Source organism: Archocentrus centrarchus, chromosome 22 (genome assembly GCF_007364275.1).
Source record: "Archocentrus centrarchus isolate MPI-CPG fArcCen1 chromosome 22, fArcCen1, whole genome shotgun sequence".
In the NCBI taxonomy this organism is placed as follows: Eukaryota; Metazoa; Chordata; class Actinopteri; order Cichliformes; family Cichlidae; genus Archocentrus; species Archocentrus centrarchus.
The window spans coordinates 15,643,472-15,667,573 of record NC_044367.1 but is presented as its reverse complement, the minus strand read 5'-3'; the positions used below and the strand labels follow the sequence as shown (position 1 = coordinate 15,667,573).

General features: G+C 39.7%; 2 protein-coding genes across 4 annotated transcripts; both read right to left on the bottom strand.

Annotated features, from left to right (window-relative positions):
* Nucleotides 1–109: 109 nt before the first annotated feature.
* ptpn21 (protein tyrosine phosphatase non-receptor type 21) lies at nucleotides 110–16,670 on the bottom strand. Of its 2 annotated transcripts, XM_030718760.1 has the most exons (20): nucleotides 16,469–16,670; nucleotides 15,459–15,773; nucleotides 13,579–13,748; nucleotides 13,261–13,358; nucleotides 11,971–12,038; nucleotides 11,812–11,882; nucleotides 10,673–10,760; nucleotides 10,472–10,560; nucleotides 9,885–9,972; nucleotides 9,584–9,663; nucleotides 9,336–9,443; nucleotides 8,600–8,660; nucleotides 8,127–8,208; nucleotides 6,508–8,027; nucleotides 4,197–4,337; nucleotides 3,041–3,256; nucleotides 2,650–2,778; nucleotides 2,309–2,543; nucleotides 2,062–2,222; nucleotides 110–1,931 (listed from the first exon to the last, which is right to left on the bottom strand). In XM_030718760.1, the coding sequence occupies exons 2-20, from the start codon at nucleotides 15,636–15,638 to the stop codon at nucleotides 1,803–1,805; spliced, it is 3,714 nt and encodes a 1,237-aa protein (XP_030574620.1). In that variant the 5' UTR covers nucleotides 15,639–15,773; nucleotides 16,469–16,670; the 3' UTR covers nucleotides 110–1,802. The 2 variants fall into 2 exon arrangements, with proteins under 2 accessions (XP_030574620.1, XP_030574621.1); XM_030718761.1 differs by lacking the exon at nucleotides 9,336–9,443.
* A 980-nt stretch (nucleotides 16,671–17,650) lies between these two features.
* spata7 (spermatogenesis associated 7) lies at nucleotides 17,651–22,941 on the bottom strand. Of its 2 annotated transcripts, none has more exons than XM_030718751.1 (12): nucleotides 22,717–22,941; nucleotides 22,231–22,293; nucleotides 22,058–22,147; nucleotides 21,066–21,113; nucleotides 20,476–20,573; nucleotides 19,831–20,285; nucleotides 19,693–19,738; nucleotides 19,309–19,427; nucleotides 19,162–19,212; nucleotides 18,982–19,059; nucleotides 18,756–18,813; nucleotides 17,651–18,670 (listed from the first exon to the last, which is right to left on the bottom strand). In XM_030718751.1, exons 1-12 carry the CDS (start codon nucleotides 22,754–22,756, stop codon nucleotides 18,071–18,073), a joined length of 1,746 nt encoding a protein of 581 aa, XP_030574611.1. In that variant the 5' UTR covers nucleotides 22,757–22,941; the 3' UTR covers nucleotides 17,651–18,070. The 2 variants fall into 2 exon arrangements, with proteins under 2 accessions (XP_030574611.1, XP_030574612.1); XM_030718752.1 differs by having other exon boundaries at nucleotides 22,058–22,125.
* Between the last annotated feature and the right edge of the window lie 1,161 nt (nucleotides 22,942–24,102).

Below are 24,102 nucleotides of genomic sequence, written 5' to 3'. Positions count from 1 at the left end.
GTAGGCAAATCTCTACCACAAGGTGGCGCCCTGGACTCCTGCAATTTCAGGAACCGAAGCTGCGGATGAGTTCATTTCCAAGTATTTATTCTTGGCTGAAAATAATTTCTACACATTTTTTTTTTTTTTTTGTCCAGTTCAATAAGATACATTTATACACAATTTGTACAACAATCAACATTTATCAAAGTAGACTTTTACATTGTGTACATTATGAACAACATACCTGTACATGGACAAAATGTTTACATCATCTTTTTCAGTCTCCAAACTAAGACTGTCGTTCTACCAAAACCAAGCAATCTGAAGGAAATCACGGGTCTCCAAAAAGTTCCACTTAAAAGAAATCTCAGCAACTATATTTTTTCCCTCCATGTGTCTCATGTTCCTTTGATGCAAAAACAAGGTCAGTAAAAGTAGTATCACTTTGGCACCTTCAACTGAAATCAACATCATTTCTGCACAGAGACAATGGGTCTGGATGCAATTTAAATGTGTGGCAGTGACAACTAAACCAAACTCCAGTTTGAGAGGACCGTGCAAGTGTTCATTAATAGTCAGGCGGCCATTTCTTAAAGCAGCAAGTGTCGATTACTCCAACTCACTGGACTCGGCTATGACAAGTATGGCAGACAGAATACTGAAACTAGATACCCTTGCCATACAAGTTTGTACTTCCTATTTAATTTGAGCACCACAGCCAGCAGAGGTAATGCAAAACACACTGCACACATTCTGTTAGTGTTATACTGCGGCATCTTTTAAGCTTTATGCACTTTATTGAAACAAAAGAGCAGCTGTTGTGACATCAGGAACAAGGTGAATTTATTGTTTTCAATCCTTGTGCTTCTGAAACCATCACTGCACTCCTTCATATTTTACCAAACTACAGAGCCCTGTGCTACAGTGCAGAAACTTAAATGCTTCATTTTCAGTATAAGATAAAAAGATGTATAAATGTATAAAACCTATTTTCCAGTTCTACTCTAAACCCAGCACATTTTAAGCACGTATATGCTTGTAAAACCCGTGCAGTGACTTTCTACTTCAATCAGTCCAGTGTTTTACAAAAACCCGATCCGTCATGTCCCACGCCTCTGTCAGCAGGTGTATTGTTTCAGTAAACAAATGCTGGGGTGGGTATGGCAGTTTTTAAAAATACTATTCCTAATGAAGACAATTAAGCTGCTACACAAAAAAAAAAAAAAAAAAACACATCCATATGGTATGGTTTATGGTATGAATTAGCATCATTCTGTATCTGCACCAGCAGAGGTCACTAAATAAAGTTTTTAAATATGATGAATGATTTGATTGAGGACTTCATATCAAACATATTTTTCCAAGCTTTTCCAAACTTAAAAAAAAAAGATTCTTTATCGGTATTAATAAAGCAACAGCCATTCAAAACATACTGACAAAAGTGTTCTTAGTCAAGTTAAAAATCAATTATCTTTGATATATATGTATAATTTTAATGCAGCTTAATATTGGTTCTTTATCTACAGTATGGTACTCTGAAAGTGCTGGGCTTTATAAAGTAGCAATATATGTAAGAAATAATATATAATACTGTTTCGAGACAGGTCATAAGTCTTTGTGCTCCTTCATGTGGCACAGCGTCTTGCATATCTCAACAATCGATACCTCCAGGCTTGCCTGATCTAATACGTAGCCAGAACAGAGTCCAAATGTAGGCTGCTACATTCCTGAAGAGATTCAAACATCTGCATCACTGCACTGCAGTTTGGCATAACTGTGGCGCAAAATCCACTGCAATGATTTGTGCTGGTTTCCCGTGATCAGATTAGCCTGGAGTTGCGGATGTAATGGATGATGACCTTATAAACGAAGGTGTACTGGGACAAGGTCTGAACCATCAACATCCTCTGATTGCGCAGCTCCTCCAGGTATCTGGAAACCGTCAGTGCCTGAAAGAGACAGCATTCATTTCTGCCTTAACACACACACACAGATGATTCAGCAAAGAAAATATACACCAGATGTAGTCAAATCTGAAAAATCACACTTTTTCCACCTTTATTCGGATAAGAAAATTACCTCGTTGTGCTCTAGACAAGCTATCATGATCTCAGACAGGATGACCACTCCAGTCCGACCCACTCCAGCGCTGCAGTGCACCAGCACAGGCTGGTTAGAGTTCTTTGGGTCACTGATGCTATTTGTGTGTCTTCTTACAGACTGGATTTCCTCCAAGTAGGCTGGAGAAAGAGGAGAATGCAAAATTTATATGTAACTACATTTACTTCATTAGGTTCTGATGATAAACTGATATGGATCCACTCACTGAGGAAGCCTTTTAAGTCCTCAGGACAGCCGTGGTCAGGCCAGTCTGTATACTGCAGGTGCCAGACAGTCCTCTCTTGTTGCGTCAAGAGGTGTTTGATCTTGAGCCCAGTGGTGGCGTAGCAGCCAGACTCTGTGCGGAACCTCGTGGTGATCTTGAAGCGCCCGTACGTCACTGTGTTGTGCCGTGAGCCAAGTCGGGGCCAGTACCTGTAGCTCTTTTCTCGACCGCTCTCCTAAACAAAGATGTTGCGCATGTGTCAGTGCACATAGAGACGGGGAGTAAAACAAACAAACAAACAAAAAAAAAAAAAGAAGGGATTTAAAATGAAATCAACATACCTCTTCGGCAGTGACCATGGCAATGATGGAGACACCCTGTTCCCACACCATCTGCCAGAAGTCCTGACACGTGTGCGACATGGGACCCTGTGAGGCAATGTAATTCCACTCCTGTCCACATACTGTCATCTAATAAGACAAGACAAGGAGAGTATTTAGAAGTCTAGAAGAGCCAGCAAAGAGGAAAATATTCATCGTAAAAGACGTTATTTTATTATGCCGAAGACTCAGGAACGAGGACGTAAAGGTAAATAACACACTGCCATTCCACAAACCACTAAGCACCCCTGTATGAATAGCATGACTAACATTTATGAGTCACAAAAAACTGGGGGCAGTACATCTGGTTTGCAAAGAGATGGGTATTATCATACATCCCTGCACAACTTACTCTAATATGTGATGCATTAATGTAGCCTGTGTTGTTCTCTTTAGTGGGAACCAGCTCCACTCGGGTGTCGTCATAAGGCAGGACGTCATGGAAGCGGTTCCTCTCTCTGCTCTCCGGCAGCTGGGCAATTGTGCACTCCTCTCTTAGACGTTTTGGGATGCTCTCGTACTCCTTTAACAGCTCACCCCTCTCCATGTGCTGCTCCAGCATTTTACACTGACAAATGCAAACAGAAAATACACCACTGTCATGGATCATATGATAAATCAGATGTCATAAAAATGAAAAATACCCCTGTGAAAAGTGGACTACACAAAACATTTGCAATACAGATGAGTTTATATTTCTTTTGTGCCCATTACATGCATGATGCATGTTGTAGAAGATTGCTTCAAAGTATCAAAGGACATAATATCTGATTTGAATCATTCAAAGAGATCTGCTCCTTTAAATGGATCTTGTTCTGTTTTTTGCACCAGGAAAAAAAGAAACACCCACTTATTAGCTCAAGTTTTCTAAATTTAACATGCAGTGGTTGGTTTTTCAGGGATAAACTAACAGGAGACATGCAAGCAGACAGTTAACACAAGTAAGGATAAGTAAATGCTACAAACTGTGCAACAATTTCAGAATAAAGTTCCTCAACGTAAAATTGCCAAGACTTTTTATATCTCATCATATACAGTAAATATCATCAAAAGATTCAAAGAATCTGGAGACAAGGCTGAAAATCGATATTGGATGCCTGTGATCTTCAGGGTGCTAAATTGCATACTCCATCTATTACAACAGCGTGGCTCTGTAAGAAGTGAAAGTTGGGTGCTGAACTGGTCTTTTTTTTTCTTAAAATTGTGCATTCTCTCATTTGACAAGTTTTCTATGTTCTATAGTGAATAAAATAAGGGTTTATGAGATATACGGACAGTATCTCATCAACAGTCAGAACTTGATTACCTGTGGGAGGTTTACTTTAACTAACAACAAGCATCAAGATCAACAAGGCATACAAGTTCAGTTGTGTTTTAAAACTGAACAAGATCAGCTGTCCTTCATAGCAAATCCTTCAAGTGTCTAAGCCAAGCATATAAACTGTAAACATATCCCATTCCAAGAACAAATCACTCACAAATACAAACATTTTTCTTAGATGCCATACCCTATCATCATCAGAGGCTTGTTCAGGCTCATCCTTAACCTCGCTGTGCACTGGCGGCCTGGATATGGACAAGCCGTTGAGGTGGGCCACCTTCAGAGGGCCCATCTTCTTCACCTCTGATCTATCCCTTTTCTTCATGCCCTGGAAAGACCGAGAAGTGATGGGAAAAAAACAAAGAATGACTGTGAACCCCAGAGAACCGACAGACAAGAGGGGAGGGACAGCGCAGCCTCGCTGAGCATTCTGAGAGGAATGTCACCTTTCTGGTTTACCAAGGTAGTCCAACCACATTCTTTTTGATACGTTTGCGTCATAACTTGCTAGCCACAGAAACTTCTTCTAATTCTTTCAGCACATACATTTGTGTGATGATGTGAGGCACAGGCATCAGGTTACAGAGAAAACAGTTTTTGTTTTGAAGCTGGGTTCTCTGACATTTGCAGTGTGGCTACTGGTCAAGTTAGAAACAGAGTTAGGCTTCTGCTAACTGGCAATCAGACTGACGTTTAATACAAAAACCTCAACTGGTTTTTCTCATCGGTGATAGCTGATAATCAGCACACGCGACTGTGTCTCCACTGTCATTATGCCTGCTGCTACTATTTGACTCCAAACTACTTTGTGTCTTTAGTTGATGCCTGAACACTGCTTGTGAATGTATTTACCATAAATACTTAGTGTGCTTTGTGACAGTTAATATGTCATCACATATACAGTAAAACCAGTTTTATGTGTGAGTAATTATTATAGAAACACAGTACCCAGAGATGGAGCTGGGGAGGTTAAAAAAAAAAAAAGAAAGAAATCTCTGTTTAGAAAAACTAAGCTATTGCTGCATTCAAACTTATTCTGTAGTTAGTAATTTGTAAATCATTGTAAAATGATGACAATGTAGTAAAAGGTAAGCAATAAACAACACAGTAACAGTCTAAATATGCTTAAAAAAAAAAAAAAAAAAAGAACCCAAAAGAGTCTATATTATCGAAAATGACAATTCTGTGTCTGTGTTGATCAAAAAGTGGGTCTAGGAGCTATAGAAATACCATGTAAGTATCAACACACTTGATACACAGAGAAATGCACAAAGCCTATATATATATATATATATGGCCTCAGCTCATACTGTTGTGTCGTATTGACTGTACAGTTATTTCTTAAGCACAGCCCATCCAGACACACCGCCCATCCTCAGGCAGCAGCCTCGCAGCCCGCCATCATTATCTACCAGCTCTAAAACATCTGAGCTATGAACAAATGCTCTGTGCTTTGCACTCACAGCAAACACAAGTGTCTTTATGCAATTCTGCCATCTGAGGCACTCAAGACCCAACAGATTACTTTCATTTTTGACGGCAATGTTACCACAACAATAGTGAAATACTTGTGGCGGACATTGCATTAGCTCTGATTGTGCTTCCGCAGGCCAGAGTTGTGTTGTAATTAGGGTGCTGAGGGACAAACAGAAATTGTGGAAACTTTAAGACCGATCTGAATCCAATGAACAAGGACTGGGTGTGGGTCACTGAGTTTTCATGTTGCTTTCTGTGCTTCAAAACGAGCCAAACTCAGCAGCTCAGCCCTTTAAATGTTGTTTGTTTCTTTCCTGCTTTCAGCTGGATTCCCAACAAAGCTATGGGAAGAGTATAAAACAGTGACTCAAACAGAACCCATTAACTGGGTTGCATTGCTAAAATCCTGATTTTATAACTCATGTTTTCTAACAAATTCAGCATTCAGATTAGTTCCAACCAACAGGTTTGGCTCTGTAATTAGGGCTGTATTTACCTGTAAAAATGATCGTTTCAGAAAAAGTAAAAAAAATAATTCTGTCATTCTGTCACTGTCAGGCTCCCTCAGGTCAAAATACATGTGCTGTACTTTTCCCATTGGCTGCTCCAAGGTATGTGGCCTCAGCTTGCATGCATTTAAAGCTAGAGACACCAAAAAAGCCCATTTGGAGCAATGTGAAGAAAAAAAAAAAGAAAACAGTGGTATGAAGGCATGGCAACAAAGAAAATCACATTCTTGGGGGGATGTCAGACTTTTGCCCCATTTTTTTGTTTTTATCTATTTTGCCTGAGTGCAAGTTTAAAGTGAAATAAAGACTCATGAAAACTAGAGCAAAGAAAGATTCTTTTTCCACCTATTTCCATTTCTCATTGAAGCACTAGTGCACTATGCTGCTACTGTAAAGAAATACATGGATGTAGAATAGCTGATGTAGGTTAGTTTAAAAAAAAAATAGCAAAAAACCTCCAACACATTACTAAAATACTCCAAACTAAGAAGGAAATTTGGAAACGGGACTCACCGGCGGGGGTAAACCTTCTATTGCTTTCTTCCCTGGAGAGACATCAGACACAGGCCTCGTCTTGAAGTCTTTCTTAGGCCTCTGCTTACTCTGGCCACTCAGGTCTCCCTCTGAAACCGAAGGCATAATCCTGGGCTGTCGTAACTCTACAGTACAGTATGGTGGCTCATCTTCTTGGATCAGGGGATGAACCTTATAGGCCAAGGTGCTGGTTATAGAGGGGTCGAGGGAAGAGCGCATGGGATATGCAGGAGGAGGCTCTATAGGAGTCTGCTGCTGATGTGTCAGAGAAGTAAGAGATGTCAGGCTGTGATGCTGCTGTGGTGGCTGCTCGGGAACAAATGCGTCCCGAGAAAGTGGAGTGTGACGTCCACTGTCATCCTCAAAGTCCTCTTCTTCACCACTACTGTGAACTAGCATGGTGGCGTCTGAAAGGGACTTTTTGTGTCCATACTGCACATCCTCTTTAATGTCTTCAATGTCCCCTGTCTTTGTACGTTCCAAAAACACATTCAGCTGGGATCCCTGAGAGCGCCCGCCATGTAGGACTGGAGGGGGTGTGGCTGTTTCAGCTGCTGAAGAAGACACGGTGCGCTCTTTGACCCTTATTCCCTCAAAACTATGTGCCAACCCAGCAATCTCAATGGAGTTACGTTTCTGAGCATGGTACTGCTGTCTTTGTGGTGGTCCACTAAAGAGAGGCTCTGAGACTTCTTGCAAGGAGTGCGCAACAGGCAGACTGTCCTCTTGAAAGGTCTGGACTGAGTGGTGCACACGCCTTGTTATGATCAGGTCTGGATTGCTGCTGCTGACATAGAGGTGACGTGACAGATCAGGTGTGCTGTTAGCTGGTCTAGGATGAGCATATGGGTAGGGTGGAGGCGATCTGTACACATGCGTCTTCATGATGTTGGGGGCGGGATACTCTTGTGCCTGTTGTAACTGGACATTTGTGAGCTCTGGGACACTGACTGCCCCCACAACAGACCTTCTCTCTGTAGGGTAGGGGTATGGAGAAGGGCTGTGGAAGCTGGAACCCAAATGCAAGGGATAGTGGTGGTGCTGGGCTATCCCGCCATGCTCCCCCCTGATTTCTGGCTGGCTGTAAACTAGAGGGTCTGGTCTACTGTAGGCATAGGAGTTTCCAATATTTAGGTTCCTCATAGAGTGGCTCTGCCTGTGCTCTTGAGACAAAACCATTCCTCCCCCTGCACCTCGGTTCTTCTGACGCATCACTGTCTCATAATCAGGAGTGGCGCGATAGGAAGGTGGGATGAGAGCGCTGTGCCGGTGAGAGGGGACATAGTCTGGTCTGGTGATGTCACTTGTAATAGAGGGGTTGGAAGACATGGGTGAGGGCTGAAGGTAGTGCTGGGGATTGGTTAGGGAGCTAGTACTGTGGGCACTGTACACACTGCCATTACGTAAACGTCCTCCGCTGCTGTATTCTAGAGGAGAGCAGTCCAGACTGGTCTGAGAGTGGTAGTAAAAACCATTCTGACTGTTCATGTACAGGTTGTCTATGAGAAAGGGGGGTGGAGGGGAAATCACATTAAAATTAAAGAACAATTTAAGCACTTACATATAACCAAATGAAGCAGATAAGAAAACGTGTTTACCCTGTGATGATGTGTAAGGCTCTGTGAAATGGCCATTGTAGTGCATTTGTGGAGGGGGAATCATGTAGGTCTGTGGCTTTGGCTGTAAATCAAAAAAAGGGAATTTAATCAGGGATTTAATCAGTGACAGTATGAGCCAATCCTGCCCAGGAGCAAAGAATTGAACACTGCTAGTAAACAGTGAATATTCATCGTAATACCCACTAGAAAAGCCACAAAAAGTTATACATATTTAAAAAAAAAAAAATTGTCAACCTATTGATTTAAAAAAAAAAAAAATGCAGAATTATTTTTCTTAAGGATGACTTTCAAAATAAACTATTGTTTATTTTGAAAGTACCATACATATATTTGCCATTTTTGTAAAAAAAAAAAAAAAAGAAAGTTATATAAAAACGTAAATAATAGTAGAGGTAAGTTTAAAATCCATGAATATAACAGAATAGTGTGTTTTAAGTGAGCGTGGACATTACCAGAGATATTCTCGTAGAGGATCTCCGCCTGACTGGGTTAACAACCGTGGGCTGGGTTTGGCTGGTGTGGGGATGGACAGTCAGAAAAGATGAACTTACTCACTACTGCTGTTTCAATTAAAGTGTTTTGCAGTACCTTATATTGTTCTTAAACACTGATATGGCACAAACAGGAAGTCACAAGTCAATTATCATGCAAGCATGGGGTACTAGAGAAGAACTGGGAGGCATGTTGTGATTTTAAATTCACTTCTATTTGCCAACTGTTAAAGATGGTTTAGCAAAAGTTACATTTTCTCTTAACACAACAAATATATAACTTTGCCAAAATGAAACACAATCTATACTTAGTTTGGACTTGAAAATATATAAGATAGAAGTAAAAGAAAACGACTAAGGTTTTGGTGCCATGACAGTTTTTGACTCAGTGCTCAACAAGTATAGAGGTCTGACACACTTTATAGTCCTGTAATTCAACCCAACGCAGTTTAGTTACAGGACTTTTACAATCAGTTGTTCACAGAAATTTACCTAAATGTGGACCGGCTTTAAGCTGTAAATCAAGTCTACGTATGTATTTCACTTAGATTAAGAATCACTGTGTGGTTCAAAACCCAAAACCCATTTCAGATATGCAGAGAGCATATTTGTGGTGGCACTGTTGGGTAAGCAGTTGAAAGGAATGAATAATGGCACTTGTCTGGCAGACATACAGTAGGCGTTGGCTGTTCCTCACCCCTTATTAGAAGGCAGAGAGGGACGCGAAAGCATTGGAAAACGAGGAAAGGATAGAAAGAGAAGGGACTTCTGGGAGCCCTCAGAAGGCAGGGGGTCACACTCCTCTCTGAAGAGAGAGGAGGAAAGGAGTACAGACATGAGACTACACCAAAGAGGAGACCCATGCATGAGACAAAGATGAACAAAGAAACAGGAATTAGGCTAGACAGGTGGAGGGGGAAAAAAACAAACAAAAAAAACACTCACATGCTGCTCATGTTAATCTTATAAAACTTGAGTCTGGCCAGACACATCCGGCACACATATTTGGAGGTTTCCATGTCTTCCTACACGAGAGAAAGAAACACTAGAATTACAGTACAGAACTGGTATTTGCTCAGTTATACACAAATAAAGGCAATCCTTGGAATGCCCTAATGTGACTTCATGGCCACACACACATGCGCGCATTATGCTAAGCTTAATGACAAAGGCCATCTCCAAAATTATCAAAATTCAATAACAGATAGCAATGTCTCTAGGGATGGAAAACAGTGCAGTTACTTACGGTCTGAAACTGAACACTCTCTTCTCTGTTGGCTAGCTCCAGGGCAAAGAAAGACTTGTTGTGACTCATGTTGTTAATTTCATGCCACCTACACAGCCAATTAAAGCACAGTGGCATAGAGGAAGAAGGGGAGAGGGGGGAGAAACACATGATGTCATGGCAGTCACAAAACCTCAGGACATTTTTGGAGACGCTGTTGCACTGCTTTACCAAATGCATAAAAAAAAAATACACATGTGGGAGTCAATCAGAAGCAGTACTGGTACATAGCTAAATACTCTGATTTTCACTTACTCACAAGACTGACAGATTACATTCACAAAAATCTTATCAGCTGTCACTGTCTACTTGACTCATTTCCTCTTTGAGACATATTCAGGGCTGGAGAACATTAAGGAAACAACCTTAACCAAGAATAGCTGTCAGCTGTGCCACAAAACTCAAGCTTCCAGACAGATTTGATTTAATTACAGCTCAGACTCAAATGTCGCCAGACAATGCTTTTTTTTTTTTAAGTGCTTCATACTTAGAAGTAGATCATATTTCAGTCCTTTAGGTATAATTGTAATTTTTTTTTCTAGGCTCACCTAAATAGAAGAAGTGGACGCTCGCTTTTGTGCTTGACAAAGATGCCATCGAGGGAGGATCCCAGGGTAACATCTGTACCTGTACTGTCCTGTTATGATGAAAGGAGAGAAAGATTTTTTTTTCTTCCTCCAGACTTTTGTGAGCCAGTGTCATACTTATTTTGGTTATGGGGCAGTACAGGCCAGCCATCATAGGCCTACCTTGGCTTGAAAGGTTTCTTGGCCATAGCCCTCCATTTTCTCAACCTCCTGCATGTACAACATCTCTGCCTCTGGGGCTGGTAAGCCCCTGATAGGACAAAAAAAAACATGCAAAGAAAATAAAGAAAGTTATCAGAGTACTGTGACTCAAAAAATGTTGAATTCAAGTGTGAAATTTGGGAATTATTAAAAAAAAAAAAATAACTGCAACTTAATGAGAAGATAAACATATATTGGAAACATTTAAAAACAGGCCATCCATCCATTATCTTCTGCTTAACCAATTCTGGGTCACAGTGGGGTTGGAGCCTATCCCACCTACCATGGAGCATCAGACCAGATACTTTGGACAGGTCGCTAGTCTGTCGCTGAGCTTAGACATGGAGACTGAGAATCATTCACACTCACATTCATATAACATGCATGTCTTTGGGCTGTGGGAGGAAGCTGGAGTACCTGCAGGCACGGGAAGAACACCCAAACCCCACATAGAAACGCAACAGCTGGCCGGTGGATTCAAACCCAGGACCTTCTTGCTGGTGACAACGTTTAATACTGCACCACCGTGCCAACACTAACAGGCCTTCTCTTGAGATCTGGCACCCAAGAATTCATGTCTCACGTTTCACAGATCCTCATAAATGCTATTTAGTCCCCTCGTTTTTAAATCCTCAGTCATGTTTAGGGGACCCCAGTTTGTAAAGTGCTTAATGAGAGGTTCAATGTGAAGGTTCAGAGTGTGAAAGAATTTTTCATGCTTGAAAACTTTCATCTGCTAATGTTTCCTAGGGGTTACTTAAGACCTAAAAAGTTAATGACATTAAAAATAAAAGTGACCTAGCTTTTTTCAGTCAGTTTATTATTTTTTAGCTCATGAAATAAGTTGCATTAACATCTGAACAATGGATGATTATTACAGTAATCGTGTTTATTTTCATTACAAAAATCAGCCAAATGTTTATAGTTTAAAGTATAGTTTCAAAAGTTTGCATTAAACTGTATACACTGTACAGCCAGAGAGACATTCCAGTGTGAATACAGATGACCAAAAACAAAAAAAAAACACTTTATAGACAAAAAAAATCAAGGCCGTGTGTCCTCTGCTAGCCATTTGTGTGAACAGGTAGACTGATGCTCACCTGAAAGACTGATAAAGAAGAGCCACTTTCTGAGTGGCCTCTTCCAGCACTCGCTCATCCTGAATCCAGTCCTGCAAAGAGAGCGAGACATGACTGACACAATCCACACAAATGAATACAGAACATCTAAATTTCATGCAACGTGTATAGAATGCTTACAATGGGGAACAGTGCAAACTTCTGGAGGAACTCCTGGGAATCATACCGATTGAAGTCTCCAAAGTCAGCTTTGGGCAAAAAATAAATAAATAGAGCATAAAGTGTAGACATTTGTAGCAAAGCAGACTCCGAGGCTCTCTCAATGAATCCTCGGTCTATTTCTGCATGCAGTATATTTCAAAATAGACATTCAGGACTTGCAGAATGGTGTAATGCCTTCTGGAAAGCTATAGTGTATGATGACATGATGGACTAAATTTAGGAGAGGAGATGTTCATTTGTTAACACGCCAATGTCTGACAACGTAGAGGTCCTAAACTATTATGGCCTCAGGCTTCCTTCTGGCAACATTAACAGCTTTTTTTTTATATCCCAGACATCAGCTGTGCTTAAAGGCAACAACTGTCCTCCATTCCCAACTTTGCTGCACGCTGCACCAAACAGGAACTGCACAGCTTTATTTGCAGCACACAACACACAAGTTTTCATTACAAACCAAGCAGAGACTAAATATTAACGGCAACTGCAAGAAGTTTCAGACTGCTTTTCTAAATACTGAATCTTAGTCAGGCATTTGAATATGGCTGCAGCAGTAAGTGATCTCAGCGGCACAGCTATGCTATAACACCCAGGCAAGTAAGCTGCAGCGCCTGATATAACTTTGCCAGCGCTGTCAGAGATTCTTCCAACTGAGCAAATGTTGCAGGAGCTGTCAGAGCTGAAACCCAAGCAAGGAGTGTTCAAATTCATGCATCGCTGAACAATTTAACAGATTTGTTTGGGATGTAGTCTTCTTCCTAAGTTCTGTATATATTACAACAATCACAAAAATGTTCTTATAATCTCTCTGATGAGTAGCTGAACAGAGATTTCTCACAAAGTTCTGCAAAGAGAAAAAGCAACTTCTGCTCATAAATAACTGAATACAACAACAACTTCTGCAATCTTGTTGCCCGGGACTCAGAACCCTTTATACTTGCCGTACTGATCAAGTACTCACTGCAGTATTCTCTTCGCCATTCAAACAAAATCTGAATCAGTGTCAGCAGCACCACCTGCGCAAATTGGGAGATGCACGACCGTCCGAAACCACGCTAATGCACGGCTTGCGCCAGCAGATGTGACATCACTTTGAACATGTGGCACCATTCATGAGGGCGAGAGTGGCAAGTATAATGAGCCCATTAAACAATAGAAATACTCATACTAAAAAACAACGACAAAAAAAGAAAACAGGCCTTGCCAAAGTAAAATTTCTGTCATCAGGCTATTATAACACATCCACAATACCTTGCACTGCCAGGCTGGCCAAACGTATGGCTTGTTCCAGTGAACATGATATCCTGCCCTCTAAAACATCTTTCTTCAGTTGTAGATAATACTGATATCTGTAGAGAAACAAAGTAACAGTTAGGAGCAGAACACTGACAAGCCACCAATGAACCAAAAAAAAGAACGTCCTTCATGTTTCATACAAATGGATACTTATTGTTGCTGCACTAAATTCTGCATAAGATCCATCTCTGGAACTGAGGCCTTTCTTGCCAGCAATAAACAACAGTAAAAAGGTCAGTGGCTTCATCAAGACACTTGCTGTCCGCTGATCACCTTGTGATCTCCTGCTGCAGCTGGGTAACACTGGGTATGTAAAACACGACTCCAAAGTAAACAGTGGGCTCCACCCCATACTTGTCCAGCTGCTTCTTCAGTGGCTTCTCCAAGTCAGTCCATCTCTGCTGGTTCTGCTTGTTGAAGTACCACAGGCTGAAGTATGTTATCTAACAAAACAAAACAAAACAAAACAAAAAAACAAAGCAAGGGGACACATTACACCTTAACCATGCTAGGGTATAAACATGCAAGGATATTGTAGGGCAACATGTAATCCAGGCAGGGATATTTAAACACATTACATATTAAACACTAGACCAACAGGTTACTGCTTAAGATGTCGATGTTGATGTAAATCTGTGGGTTTTCTCCTATTAACACGAAGACCCGAAAATCCAAAGTTGCAATGTTCGAAATTTCAGCCATGTTGGACTGACATCCACAAATGTTTAGAATCCGTATGGCTACAATTTAATGCAGATTGGTTAAAAATCATTTATGGAAAGATTGTCCTTTCCCTTTTACAAAACTGTGATCAAAATGGATTGCTTATCTCACTTAGACTTAGCTTAACTGTAACTGATAAATGACAAGTGATACCATAACTGAGATGAAAACAGAGGAGCTTAAAAACTGAAATAATAACAGAGAAATGATAAGAAACAGGTGTGACATAATTAGTAAAAAAAAACAGGAACATTAATACAACCTGTCTGCATGTAATGCTTGATACTGTTATGCTACACTATCATAGTCTTTGCAGATTATAATTTTAATGGATGGATAATCTAACCTATATACTTTTTGTTTTTATGTGGCTGTAATATATCTTTCAAAATAAAAAGGAAATTAAAAAATAAATCCAAAATTGCAGACTTCTCTTGATGGTTCTGCCTTCTGACTGTCTGAAAATCCCACAATGAGCACTGGTAAAAGAAGCAACCTGCAGCTTAAAAACACAATTAGAAAATTATTTACCAGCATTTTATGCTAGACAATAGCTGCTGTCTATGAATGAGCACTGTGTAAAGATTACAAAAGTGTGTTTTTATAATACCGCAAAATATGATTCACCTGGAGCAGAAAAAAAAAAACTTAATGGATCCAATTTATCTTGAAGAGAAACTGCCTGAGAGTTGTGCTCATTACATTTTACCAGCATCCTATTACCACACCTCAAAGCAGCACCTACTAACCCAGATATACTTCAACCATGGATGCACTAACAGTGAACTGTGGTTGTTGTTGTGTAATAGACTTAATAAATCTCATTAATGAATCAATTACAGTAAAAGAACCCGTAAATATCTTTCTATCAAAGGCTGGCATCGTAGATAACTTGATTACTAATTCCCCTGATATCAAAAGACAAACAATACCACAAAAAGTAAACGAAGGTGGAGGCCTTGCACCAGCACTGCTAATCAAACAAATAAGAGAAGCAGACACTTTCATATACTGCAAGCTCTTATGCCGGACCCAGACATGAACTTCAGTACATTATCCCATGCTTACTCAAAAGTATTTTTCATGAGCACATTGTACAAGATATGCAAGAGAGATGACACTTCTGCTTTTAAAACATTTTTTTAAATGACATGTTTCTCAATCTGAGTTATTATTCTGAATTTTATTTAAAGTATTTAATTGAGAAATCACTGAGTCATTACATGTCGGGAAATATTATAGGAAATGTCATTATATGAGTAAAGAGTGACACACTGGTTGTCATAGTTTGTCATTCTGCTTACCAGTTTCAAGTAAAAATGTGACCTGGGACAATCTTAAAGAAAATATTTTCTTGCTGAGATGGCGGGCCTTAAAAAGCGTCTATAAGAGAGAACAATGAGCTTATTGCGTGAAAAACACATACATACCTCCCTTAACTCGAGTCTCTGGGCTACTGCCTCCAAACATTCCTGTCCAGTGCTCTCCACTGAGAGCGTAAACTCAATAAACTCTCCATTGAGAAGCTGAATCCGTGTGACAAGACAGCTCTTGCTTGAAACAGTATACCTTCGAGTCCTTTTGAGTTTTAAGCCAAACGGCAAGGGCATGTTTCACACTTTTTAAACAGAGGAAGGGGGGTGGTGGGTGGTGGTCTCCACTTAGTCCAGAGAAAGTATTCTCCACGATGTCCACAAAGTTGTGAGGAGGTAAGACGTCAGGAGGATCATCATCAGCACACAGATCTGAACAGTTAGAAGGAAAAAAAATCAATCACAGATGCATATACAAAGTATTAAGAATCCACAACCAAAACTAGCTTTAAGTGGTCTTACTCATGTTACGATATTTTCCCTTGAGACTAGACAAACACAGGGATTACCGTAAAGTAATCCCCTCAATGCTTCATTTTGACAGCAATGATGTTTCAGTAACATTAAGATTTCTCCAACTCTCAATTTTATTTTTTTAACAATCTTAACAGAGCACAAAAAGCAAACTCTTTGGATGTTCTCCTGACTTGTGCCCTTTGTGCTTACTATAATACGGTTTGCTGGTCATTTTACTAAGCCTATGTCTACAGTAATCCCTTTCCGGCGAATAGTCGGATCCCAAACAGCGACAAGTGCGACCGATTCTGTCCGCAGAAGCCACTGCAAAATCCTAAACCATGCATCCATTATGTTTAAAGTTATCTATGTTATAACTCAACCTTCTTTCGTACTACATTCAGAAAAGTTTGGTTACATTCATTATTTTCAGGACCGTGTAGTTACTTTTAATAGCCACTTCAAAAACTAAATCCATCACATTAATTACAACTGGCTTGGAACTAGCGTTTACCCTAGCCTGCTAACTTCCAGCACATAGACGATACCCTTGGGAAGCTGACGTCGCCCCCGGTAAATATTTTTTGGGGGAAAAAAAACAGTAACATTACCGTTAGCCACCAGATGTAATTTAGTAGTTCAACTATTAGTCAGTCCTCAGGGATTCCACCATCAAGGTCAATTGATTGCTGCTTTCTGAATATGTATCGGAATTGGAGGTAGTTTGTTTGGCTCTAGTTTGTTCTCGATCCAAACTACCACTGCACCCCATGCCTCTTGGTCCAAGCGATCACTCCAAGTTCCAAGCGTGTTTCGCTTCCTGGGATTAGGAGAGCAACAAGTGTTTCCGTCTTCATCCGCGGCTCTATTGCTTTGGTGTTTGTGTGTTGAGCGTTCAATTCTTTCCTGAAGTACACTGAAAAAAAACTCTAACTCAACTAAAAATTAATGAAAACTAACTGGTTACGTGTATTTTTTATGAAAAGACGATTTAAAACCTGCTGTAGTGCCTTTGCGGCGGAGGAATACATGCAGGTTTTCAGAGCGATGACATCAGACAGCTGGAATGCCGAGCGGTGAAAATGCCAGAAATGGGACAGCTGTCAGCCACTGCTGGCCAGGACCTGTCTGTTTACTTTTTGCATCGACCCACAGCTTGGTCGACAGCTGTGACGGCAAACACACGATACTGCGCAATAAATAGTTTCAAATTCAAGATACTTTATTCTCATTATGCAAGCACAACGAAATTGCAGTTCCTCACATAGTGCACAAAATTTAAATAATAAAATACAGTGACACACACACACACACACACACACACACACACACACACACACACACACATATATATATATATATATATATTAAGCAAATAAACTGAATTCACATTTTTCTACCCAAACTTGAGCCTCCACACTGGACTTCTCTTGAGAAGTCCGAAATAAAGCATAACATTCAACCACTAGAACTTGATCTGTTCAGGAGTGCAAGTAAATAACTTTAATTTTGCATCTTAAAGATTATGAATGTGCTTTACTATTTTTATGCTTTTGTGTAAAACATCAAATTCATGGATAATGATGCTATTTTAGCATAAAAAATTATTAGAATTGAACAGAAAGTCTTGCACATTACCTGAGTTATAACTGTGGCATGTACATAGAATATATATTGTATAAATTATATAAATGTATGCAGTTTCCCACTTGATTTTGCAATATTTCCTAACATCCTCCGATGTACCAGGTTGATTCCTGGTTTGTAACAGCCTCAATAATCACAACCATATAAGCAGTGAATGAATAGCCAATTTTATTGCAATTGTAAAGACACTTTCTGGTGACAGTTAACTCTCATTAGCTACATATCAGTGGCACTTTCAGGCCAAAAACACTTCACACTTTTTTCAGCTACATCATACTTTAAACTGGCAGGACAAGCTACTGAAACTAACTTCAGAGGTAAACTGCAGCTCAACCACTAAAGTGATCAAACTCATTCCCATCCCAAAATAGTAACATTAAAGCTCAGATTTATTCATGTAACCATTTTCACTGTGCTTTTGTTGTGGAAAAATATGTAGAAAACAAAACTACAACACTCTTCAGTGTAAAACACCAGTGTTCATTTTTTTAAATGACACTTTCAAAATATGGAATATTAATTTATCGTCTGTTAAAGGACATTAAATCCTGCAGTACAATAAAAACTTAAAATTCATCATCACTACCAGAAGCCCCCGTATTTGTATGTTGCTCACTGGCAGTGTTTTCACAGTGTGTATTGCTGGACACATGCAATGACTCTGACAAACTTCTCCCTAGATCCTCAACCTCTTTAGACTGTTCATCAGCTTGGTCTTGACCGCTGGTTATAGTGGAATACTCTTGGGTTTCATTGTGGATGCTGGTTGTTGCAGCTGTGTGGAAGTGATCTTCACTGGTTCTTGCATTATCAGTGACATGCTCACTAAGCAAAGGAGAGTCAATAAACTTTCCCTCACTGTCACTCTTCTTATCTTTTTCAGTTATTTCAGTCTGCGAAGCAGTTCTTTCAGGAGAGCATGAGGGTGTAGAAACCAATAAGGGATGGGTATAATCTGGGGACTCGCAATGTTTAATCAGTGACACATAAGAGAACAGGTCATTGTCTTCTTTGGTCATTACTTGTTTCCCCACTGATTCTAGATGTGGTAGGAGGCTATCAAGCAGATAATTCTCCTTTTTTTCAAGCTCTGCATTGTTGGTCGATATCTTGGTTGGCTCTTCAAAGTCTTGACGGAGCACTTCCAGCAGGTGGCGCATTTTACCCTAAAAACAAACAATAACGGTTTAAAAAGCCATAAACAAAACTTACCTAAAATGTTTCATATTATGCATGAAGTTACATGCTGACCTCATCCAGCTGATGGCGATTGATGTCAATATGCCAATTTATCACACGATCTAGGACCCTTGTTGTAGAGGACACTTCAGTAATTACTCAAATTAGACCTTTTACTATTTAACAACTAACTTATTCATCAGACACATGCAAACTAGTTATTAACAAGCTGTGCAAATATCTGTATATCCTTCACCCAACTATGGCACAGAAATGCAGAAAATTCAAATGGTTCAACCTGTCAGAAATATGTCCCCTGGACAAGATATCTTCTGTCACAGCAGAAATGAATTCAAGGTACATTAATTCTTCTTCTCTATTCAGAAACAAAAGAGAACCATTCATTTATTAGAGACTGTACTACTTTAGATTCTTAACATTTATCTATGTCTACTAATCAGAAGGCCGGTGAACGTACTCTGCAGACACTCTCCTCATGCTGGGAGATTTCCCGCCATCTGGTGAGACCCTAGAAGATGAAATGTAAACATTTCTAGAATTTTACCCGAGAAAATTATTAGATAAATAATAAAAAACATTGTTCTTTTCCACTTCATGAGCTCACCTGGATGAGGAGTCAAAAAGAAAGCGTTCTCTGCCCTTGGCTGCTTGACTCTTTTGTCTTGATGATGAATATGTGCCATTAAGCTCATCCTCAAACCACTCATGCTCTGTAATAAATCCCTGTTAAAAAAAAAAGAAAAAAAGAAAAAAAAAAGAAAGGCTGGAAAATGAGAAGTGTAATTCAATTGCTGTAAAAGCTTTCTTGTGATCAAATACATACTGTACTCTCTGGTTTATGTGAAACATGCCTGTAAATGCTTCAGTTTTGCCTTATTATGCAGGTTTTAAAGAGAACAATAAGATAACAAAAGTATTACCAAGATTTGTGATATATTACAATTTAAATATATATTCATTATTAATCAAATCAATTTCTCCAAATTACCTGAGATGGCTCATCAACATCCTGTGTGTATTCCTTGTTTATTGTGCTGCATAAAAACAAACAAAAGAGATGTTAAGACACAAGCTGTACATGATGAATAAATTCTGTTAAGACACATCTTTATATCTGGAGTCTCACCTTCCATCATACGTCTCCTGCTGAAACAAGGCTGAGTTACTGCTGTCCTGAGTAGGCTTCCTCCGTGGTGCTCTGTAATAGCGATAATTTGACAGGTATGAGCTCTTATCTGATTTTAAGGTCTTAGGAGTAAACGGTTTGCCTTGGGTAAAGTGCTGTGAATGTTTCAGTAGCAAGTCTCCGCTGTATGTCTTCTGGACGGGGTCCTGGAAGGTTTTGTAGGAACTCTCATCTCCAGAAGCTGCCAATGAACAAGCTGACGGCTTTCTTCGAAAAGCTGCCTCTGGGCTCCGGTACTTCATTTCTGATGCTGGGCGAGTGTGATGAGAGCTGACTTTACATGACGGATAAACTATCTCATTGACTTTAAATGTGGTATTGAATCTAGGGCTGGAGACCAAGGAGCTCCTCGAGCAAAGGTAGGCGCTGTCATCGTACTGCACAGATAATCTGCTCTAAAAACAAACACAGAGTGAAATCAGTTGTGTAGACTGAAAAGGTCTGAGAGGCAAATAATGTTAGCTTTGCAATTGCTTAAAACCTCTTTATAATACTGCAGTTTTCTTTATCAGACAAAGACATGATTATTGCATTTTCTGTAACATTTGTTGGCAACACATGAAGCAATGATCAAGAATTTCTTACCTGGGATGAGGAGTAGGAGGTTCTGCTATTCCTCTGTGCGGGGGCCGACTGAGGACGACCACCTTTCCTCAACTGATTCTGCCTGATCTGGTCATTGTCTGTAAAAGGGTATTTAAAAACACTGAACTGGCACGGAAGACACACAACTCTGCTCAACTATCACGAGCACCAAAGCACTTAAATTTCTTATTTACACGTTATATGCACCGCAGTGTCGCAATCTAAATGTATTTTGTGCCAACATCTCTTTCTGTATGAGTAATAAGAAGAGAGTATGACCACCATTAGAGGTGAGTATGAGGCTTAGTTGTGTCTGGTGAATATAGAGAAGCTGCACTGCATTATTAGAGGCTATTGTATTTGCAACAATGGACCTCTGCCTGGTCTATCATGCCTGTTTTCCAGACTATTTACCACTAGTGAAAAGTGGTGAGTTCAAAAATAATATTATGGCCTTTGAATAGTCAACACTGAAACTTCTAATATACTGTATCTTATCTATTTAAAATGCAGATTAAATCCCCTTTACAACAGAAAACAAGTGTTCTGATTTGAATGTTTCATTTAATACATAATACTTGGATACTCACACTTCACACTATATAGCAAGCTTTTGGGTACTGAGGCATCAATTGCAGCTGGGGATCAAGATAGAAATTATTATTATTATTATTATTATGCAACAGAAATAATCACAATACAGCTGTTGTCAGATGTTTACATGCACTCATCATGGGCATGAATGTCATGGTAATTTGGGGCTTTTAATGATTCTTTGAACTGTTCTTTTTCCAGGGTAGAATGACTGTCCAGCACACATCTTTAATGACTATAAAATGCAAGAATTGGATGCAGAAGTTTGAATTTATTTTAGATTATTTTTCTAATTGACACAGGGTCAAACGTATACATACAGGCTCAAATATATATACATACCCCATTAATATTTGGTTAAATGTCCCTTAGCAAGCTGCACTTCAACCAGTCATTTTTGGTAGACATCAGCAACCTTCTGGCATAATTCTGACTGGATATTTGATCACTCTGCTTGGCAGAATTGATAGAGTTAATTTAAATTGTTTGGTTTCCTGGCACAGACCAACTAATTTAAATGAACTTGTGGCTTTTAAGCATAACAAATTTTCAGTAGGGCTGAGACCGAGGTCAGGACCTTGGGAGTGCCATTTCAGAAGCTTAATGTTAGCCTACTTCATCCATTCCAAAATCAGTTTTGATGTGTGTTTGGGATCGCTGTCCTGCTGGACCCAATTGTGTCCAGGTTTCAACATCTAGCTGTTGATTTTAAGTGAACTTGAAGAATTTGGAGGTAGTCCTTCATTATTCCTTGTGCAATGTACCAGTACCCCTGGCACCAAAACAGCCCCAAAGCATGATGCTTGTAAACTTATGCACCCAATTCTTGTGTTTTTAAAGTCATAAAAGATTTATGCTATACAATCATTCCACCACAGAAAAAAAGAAGAGTTCAAATGAGTCCATGATCAGTTTATGTAAACTTCTGACCACATCTGTATCTACATCACTGACCGATAACAGTGGCTATGCCTGCCATGCAGCTCACCTTTAGCTGAGTAAACCTTTTTGTAATGAGACACCATGTGGTCTTTAATGATGGACTGTGTCAACTTGCTGGAGGAACGAGGACAGAAAGCTAAAACACACAAAACAATATTTGGTATGCTGTTTAATTAAGCTCTTCTTACACATGACTTATGAGGACATAATAATACTTACGGCTACTTTTCAAAGCCTTTCCTTTCACACCTGGGCTGTACCCCAGTCCAGAGGACACACTCCCTATAATGGTACACAAAGTGATTATAAGAAATAATTTCTCAAAACTGATAACACTCCAGGCATTTGGTACACAGCTTCTCTTTATAATTTAACACTAAGTTTACTACACCAAGGATTTTCCTGACTCCACACACAATAAAGGCAATGCTAAAGCCAAGACTTAACAGGTTTTAAAAATCTAACTAAATGTTAGCTGGCTTTACTGAAGTATCAACACGCGATTTTTTTCATCGTAGTTCTTGGGTACAGGCAATGTGACTAGCAACGATTGTGTAGACAAACTTGAAGCCACATTACTGAGCATAAGCACAGTGAACATGAGCTTATCTTTAAGCCTCTGCCTAAGCAAAAACTGAATGTGCAACCCTCTGCCGACTCATTAACTAGCTTCACGGCTAACCAAGGCTAAGAGTATTAGCATACCTATTCTCGAGTCCATAATAAAGCACTCAGCATATCCCATCCTCGGACATATTCTGAAGCAGCGAAGGCAGAGCTTGAACACATCCAGAAACCTCAGTGCACTTAACTGTAAACATGCCGACGCAGTAATATAATCAGGTATCGTAAAGGTAATAACCTATAATAGCTTAAGCAACTGCAGAGCCAAGTAATGCGTCTCCGTCGCCATGCTGGTTGCTATGATTGCTCTCGTCATCACGCTAACGCGTAAAAGAGTGCGCAGACGCCCCACACTTGAGTGGGAAAAGTGAATTAAAATGACAATACAGGAAAAACGCTTTTAGCTCCAAAGTTAATTAAATCGAATATAATTATCTAAATTGTCTGAAATGCAATAAATGTGTACAGAGTAAAGTACATATGATCAAGATATGATATGCGCAATACAAGAATAGACAACATGGCAAACATCCCCAGTGAATATTTGTGTTTCAGCACTGGGATTTCTGGGTGTGGACGTGTAGTTTCCATATCAGACTAACAGGGGGAAGCAAGTGGAGTCGGGGTATAAAAAGCAGCATAACACATACAGTGTCAAATGCAGGCCCACTGACCCTCTCAGAGCTTCATGAAATGTTAAATCATCCTTGAGAGACCATCTTAGGGCACCAAGAATCAATTCCCCGGCCCTGGTCTGAAGCAGTTCTCTCTAATAAATAATGTTTTTTGTCAAATCATGGCTGAATAGACGCCGGCATTACAATTAACATTAAAATGACTCCAGTTGTGATATTTCAGCCATAATTCGTTTTCATTTCAAAATGCATAATGTGTTTGCGTAACTTTTTTTCTACTGTGGTGGGTGAGGTTAATATATTCTGTGGCTTTGCAGACAGAATAATGGCTCAATCGAACAAAGTGTTTTCTGGTTGTTCGTGTGAGTAACTATTAGGCGCAAACACTAATTTATCCAGCTTGTGGGTCATCATCCTTGTGGTTCTAGATCGTTTCCAGATGCACCAAAATCATGAATAAACATGACATTAATGGTAGCCATTTTTCTTCATCGCTGCAACAAAGACTGACCATGGTGTGCTGTTATCGTGAAAAGCCAAATCCTCAGTGGCCTCTTTTTACAGTAATGTGGCTAACGGACCGATGTGGGAAAATAGAGTACCACAAATATAAGTTATGATTCAGCTGAGTACGTGTTGGCCATGAGAACATTCTGTCAGCATCATATTGTTAATTCTGTTGTGTTCCTTGCATTGTTTGATTTTTGAACTTTTAACCCCTTGCGTCATTTACCAACAAAAAAGATTATAGTGTGTTAGGCAACATGTTGTTTTCTGTCACTTGAATTTAATATAAGTTCAAATGAGAATTGGTCAGACACTGGGTAATAAA

What these genes read in the sequence shown, in the direction of transcription:
- ptpn21 (XM_030718760.1), bottom strand. Translation starts at nt 15,638, where the DNA reads ATGCCCTTGCCGTTTGGCTTAAAACTCAAAAGGACTCGAAGGTATACT. An exon ending in AGAGACTCGAGTTAAGGGAG is followed by an intron (nt 13,749 to 15,458) that starts GTATGTATGTGT and finishes TTGTTTTGTTAG; the next exon opens with ATAACATACTTCAGCCTGTG. An exon ending in GCCTTACACATCATCACAGG is followed by an intron (nt 8,028 to 8,126) that starts GTAAACACGTTT and finishes CCTTTCTCATAG; the next exon opens with ACAACCTGTACATGAACAGT.
- spata7 (XM_030718751.1), bottom strand. Translation starts at nt 22,756, where the DNA reads ATGGGATATGCTGAGTGCTTTATTATGGACTCGAGAATAG. An exon ending in TATTATGGACTCGAGAATAG is followed by an intron (nt 22,294 to 22,716) that starts GTATGCTAATAC and finishes GTACCATTATAG; the next exon opens with GGAGTGTGTCCTCTGGACTG. An exon ending in CTTGCTATATAGTGTGAAGT is followed by an intron (nt 20,574 to 21,065) that starts GTGAGTATCCAA and finishes ACCCTTTTACAG; the next exon opens with ACAATGACCAGATCAGGCAG.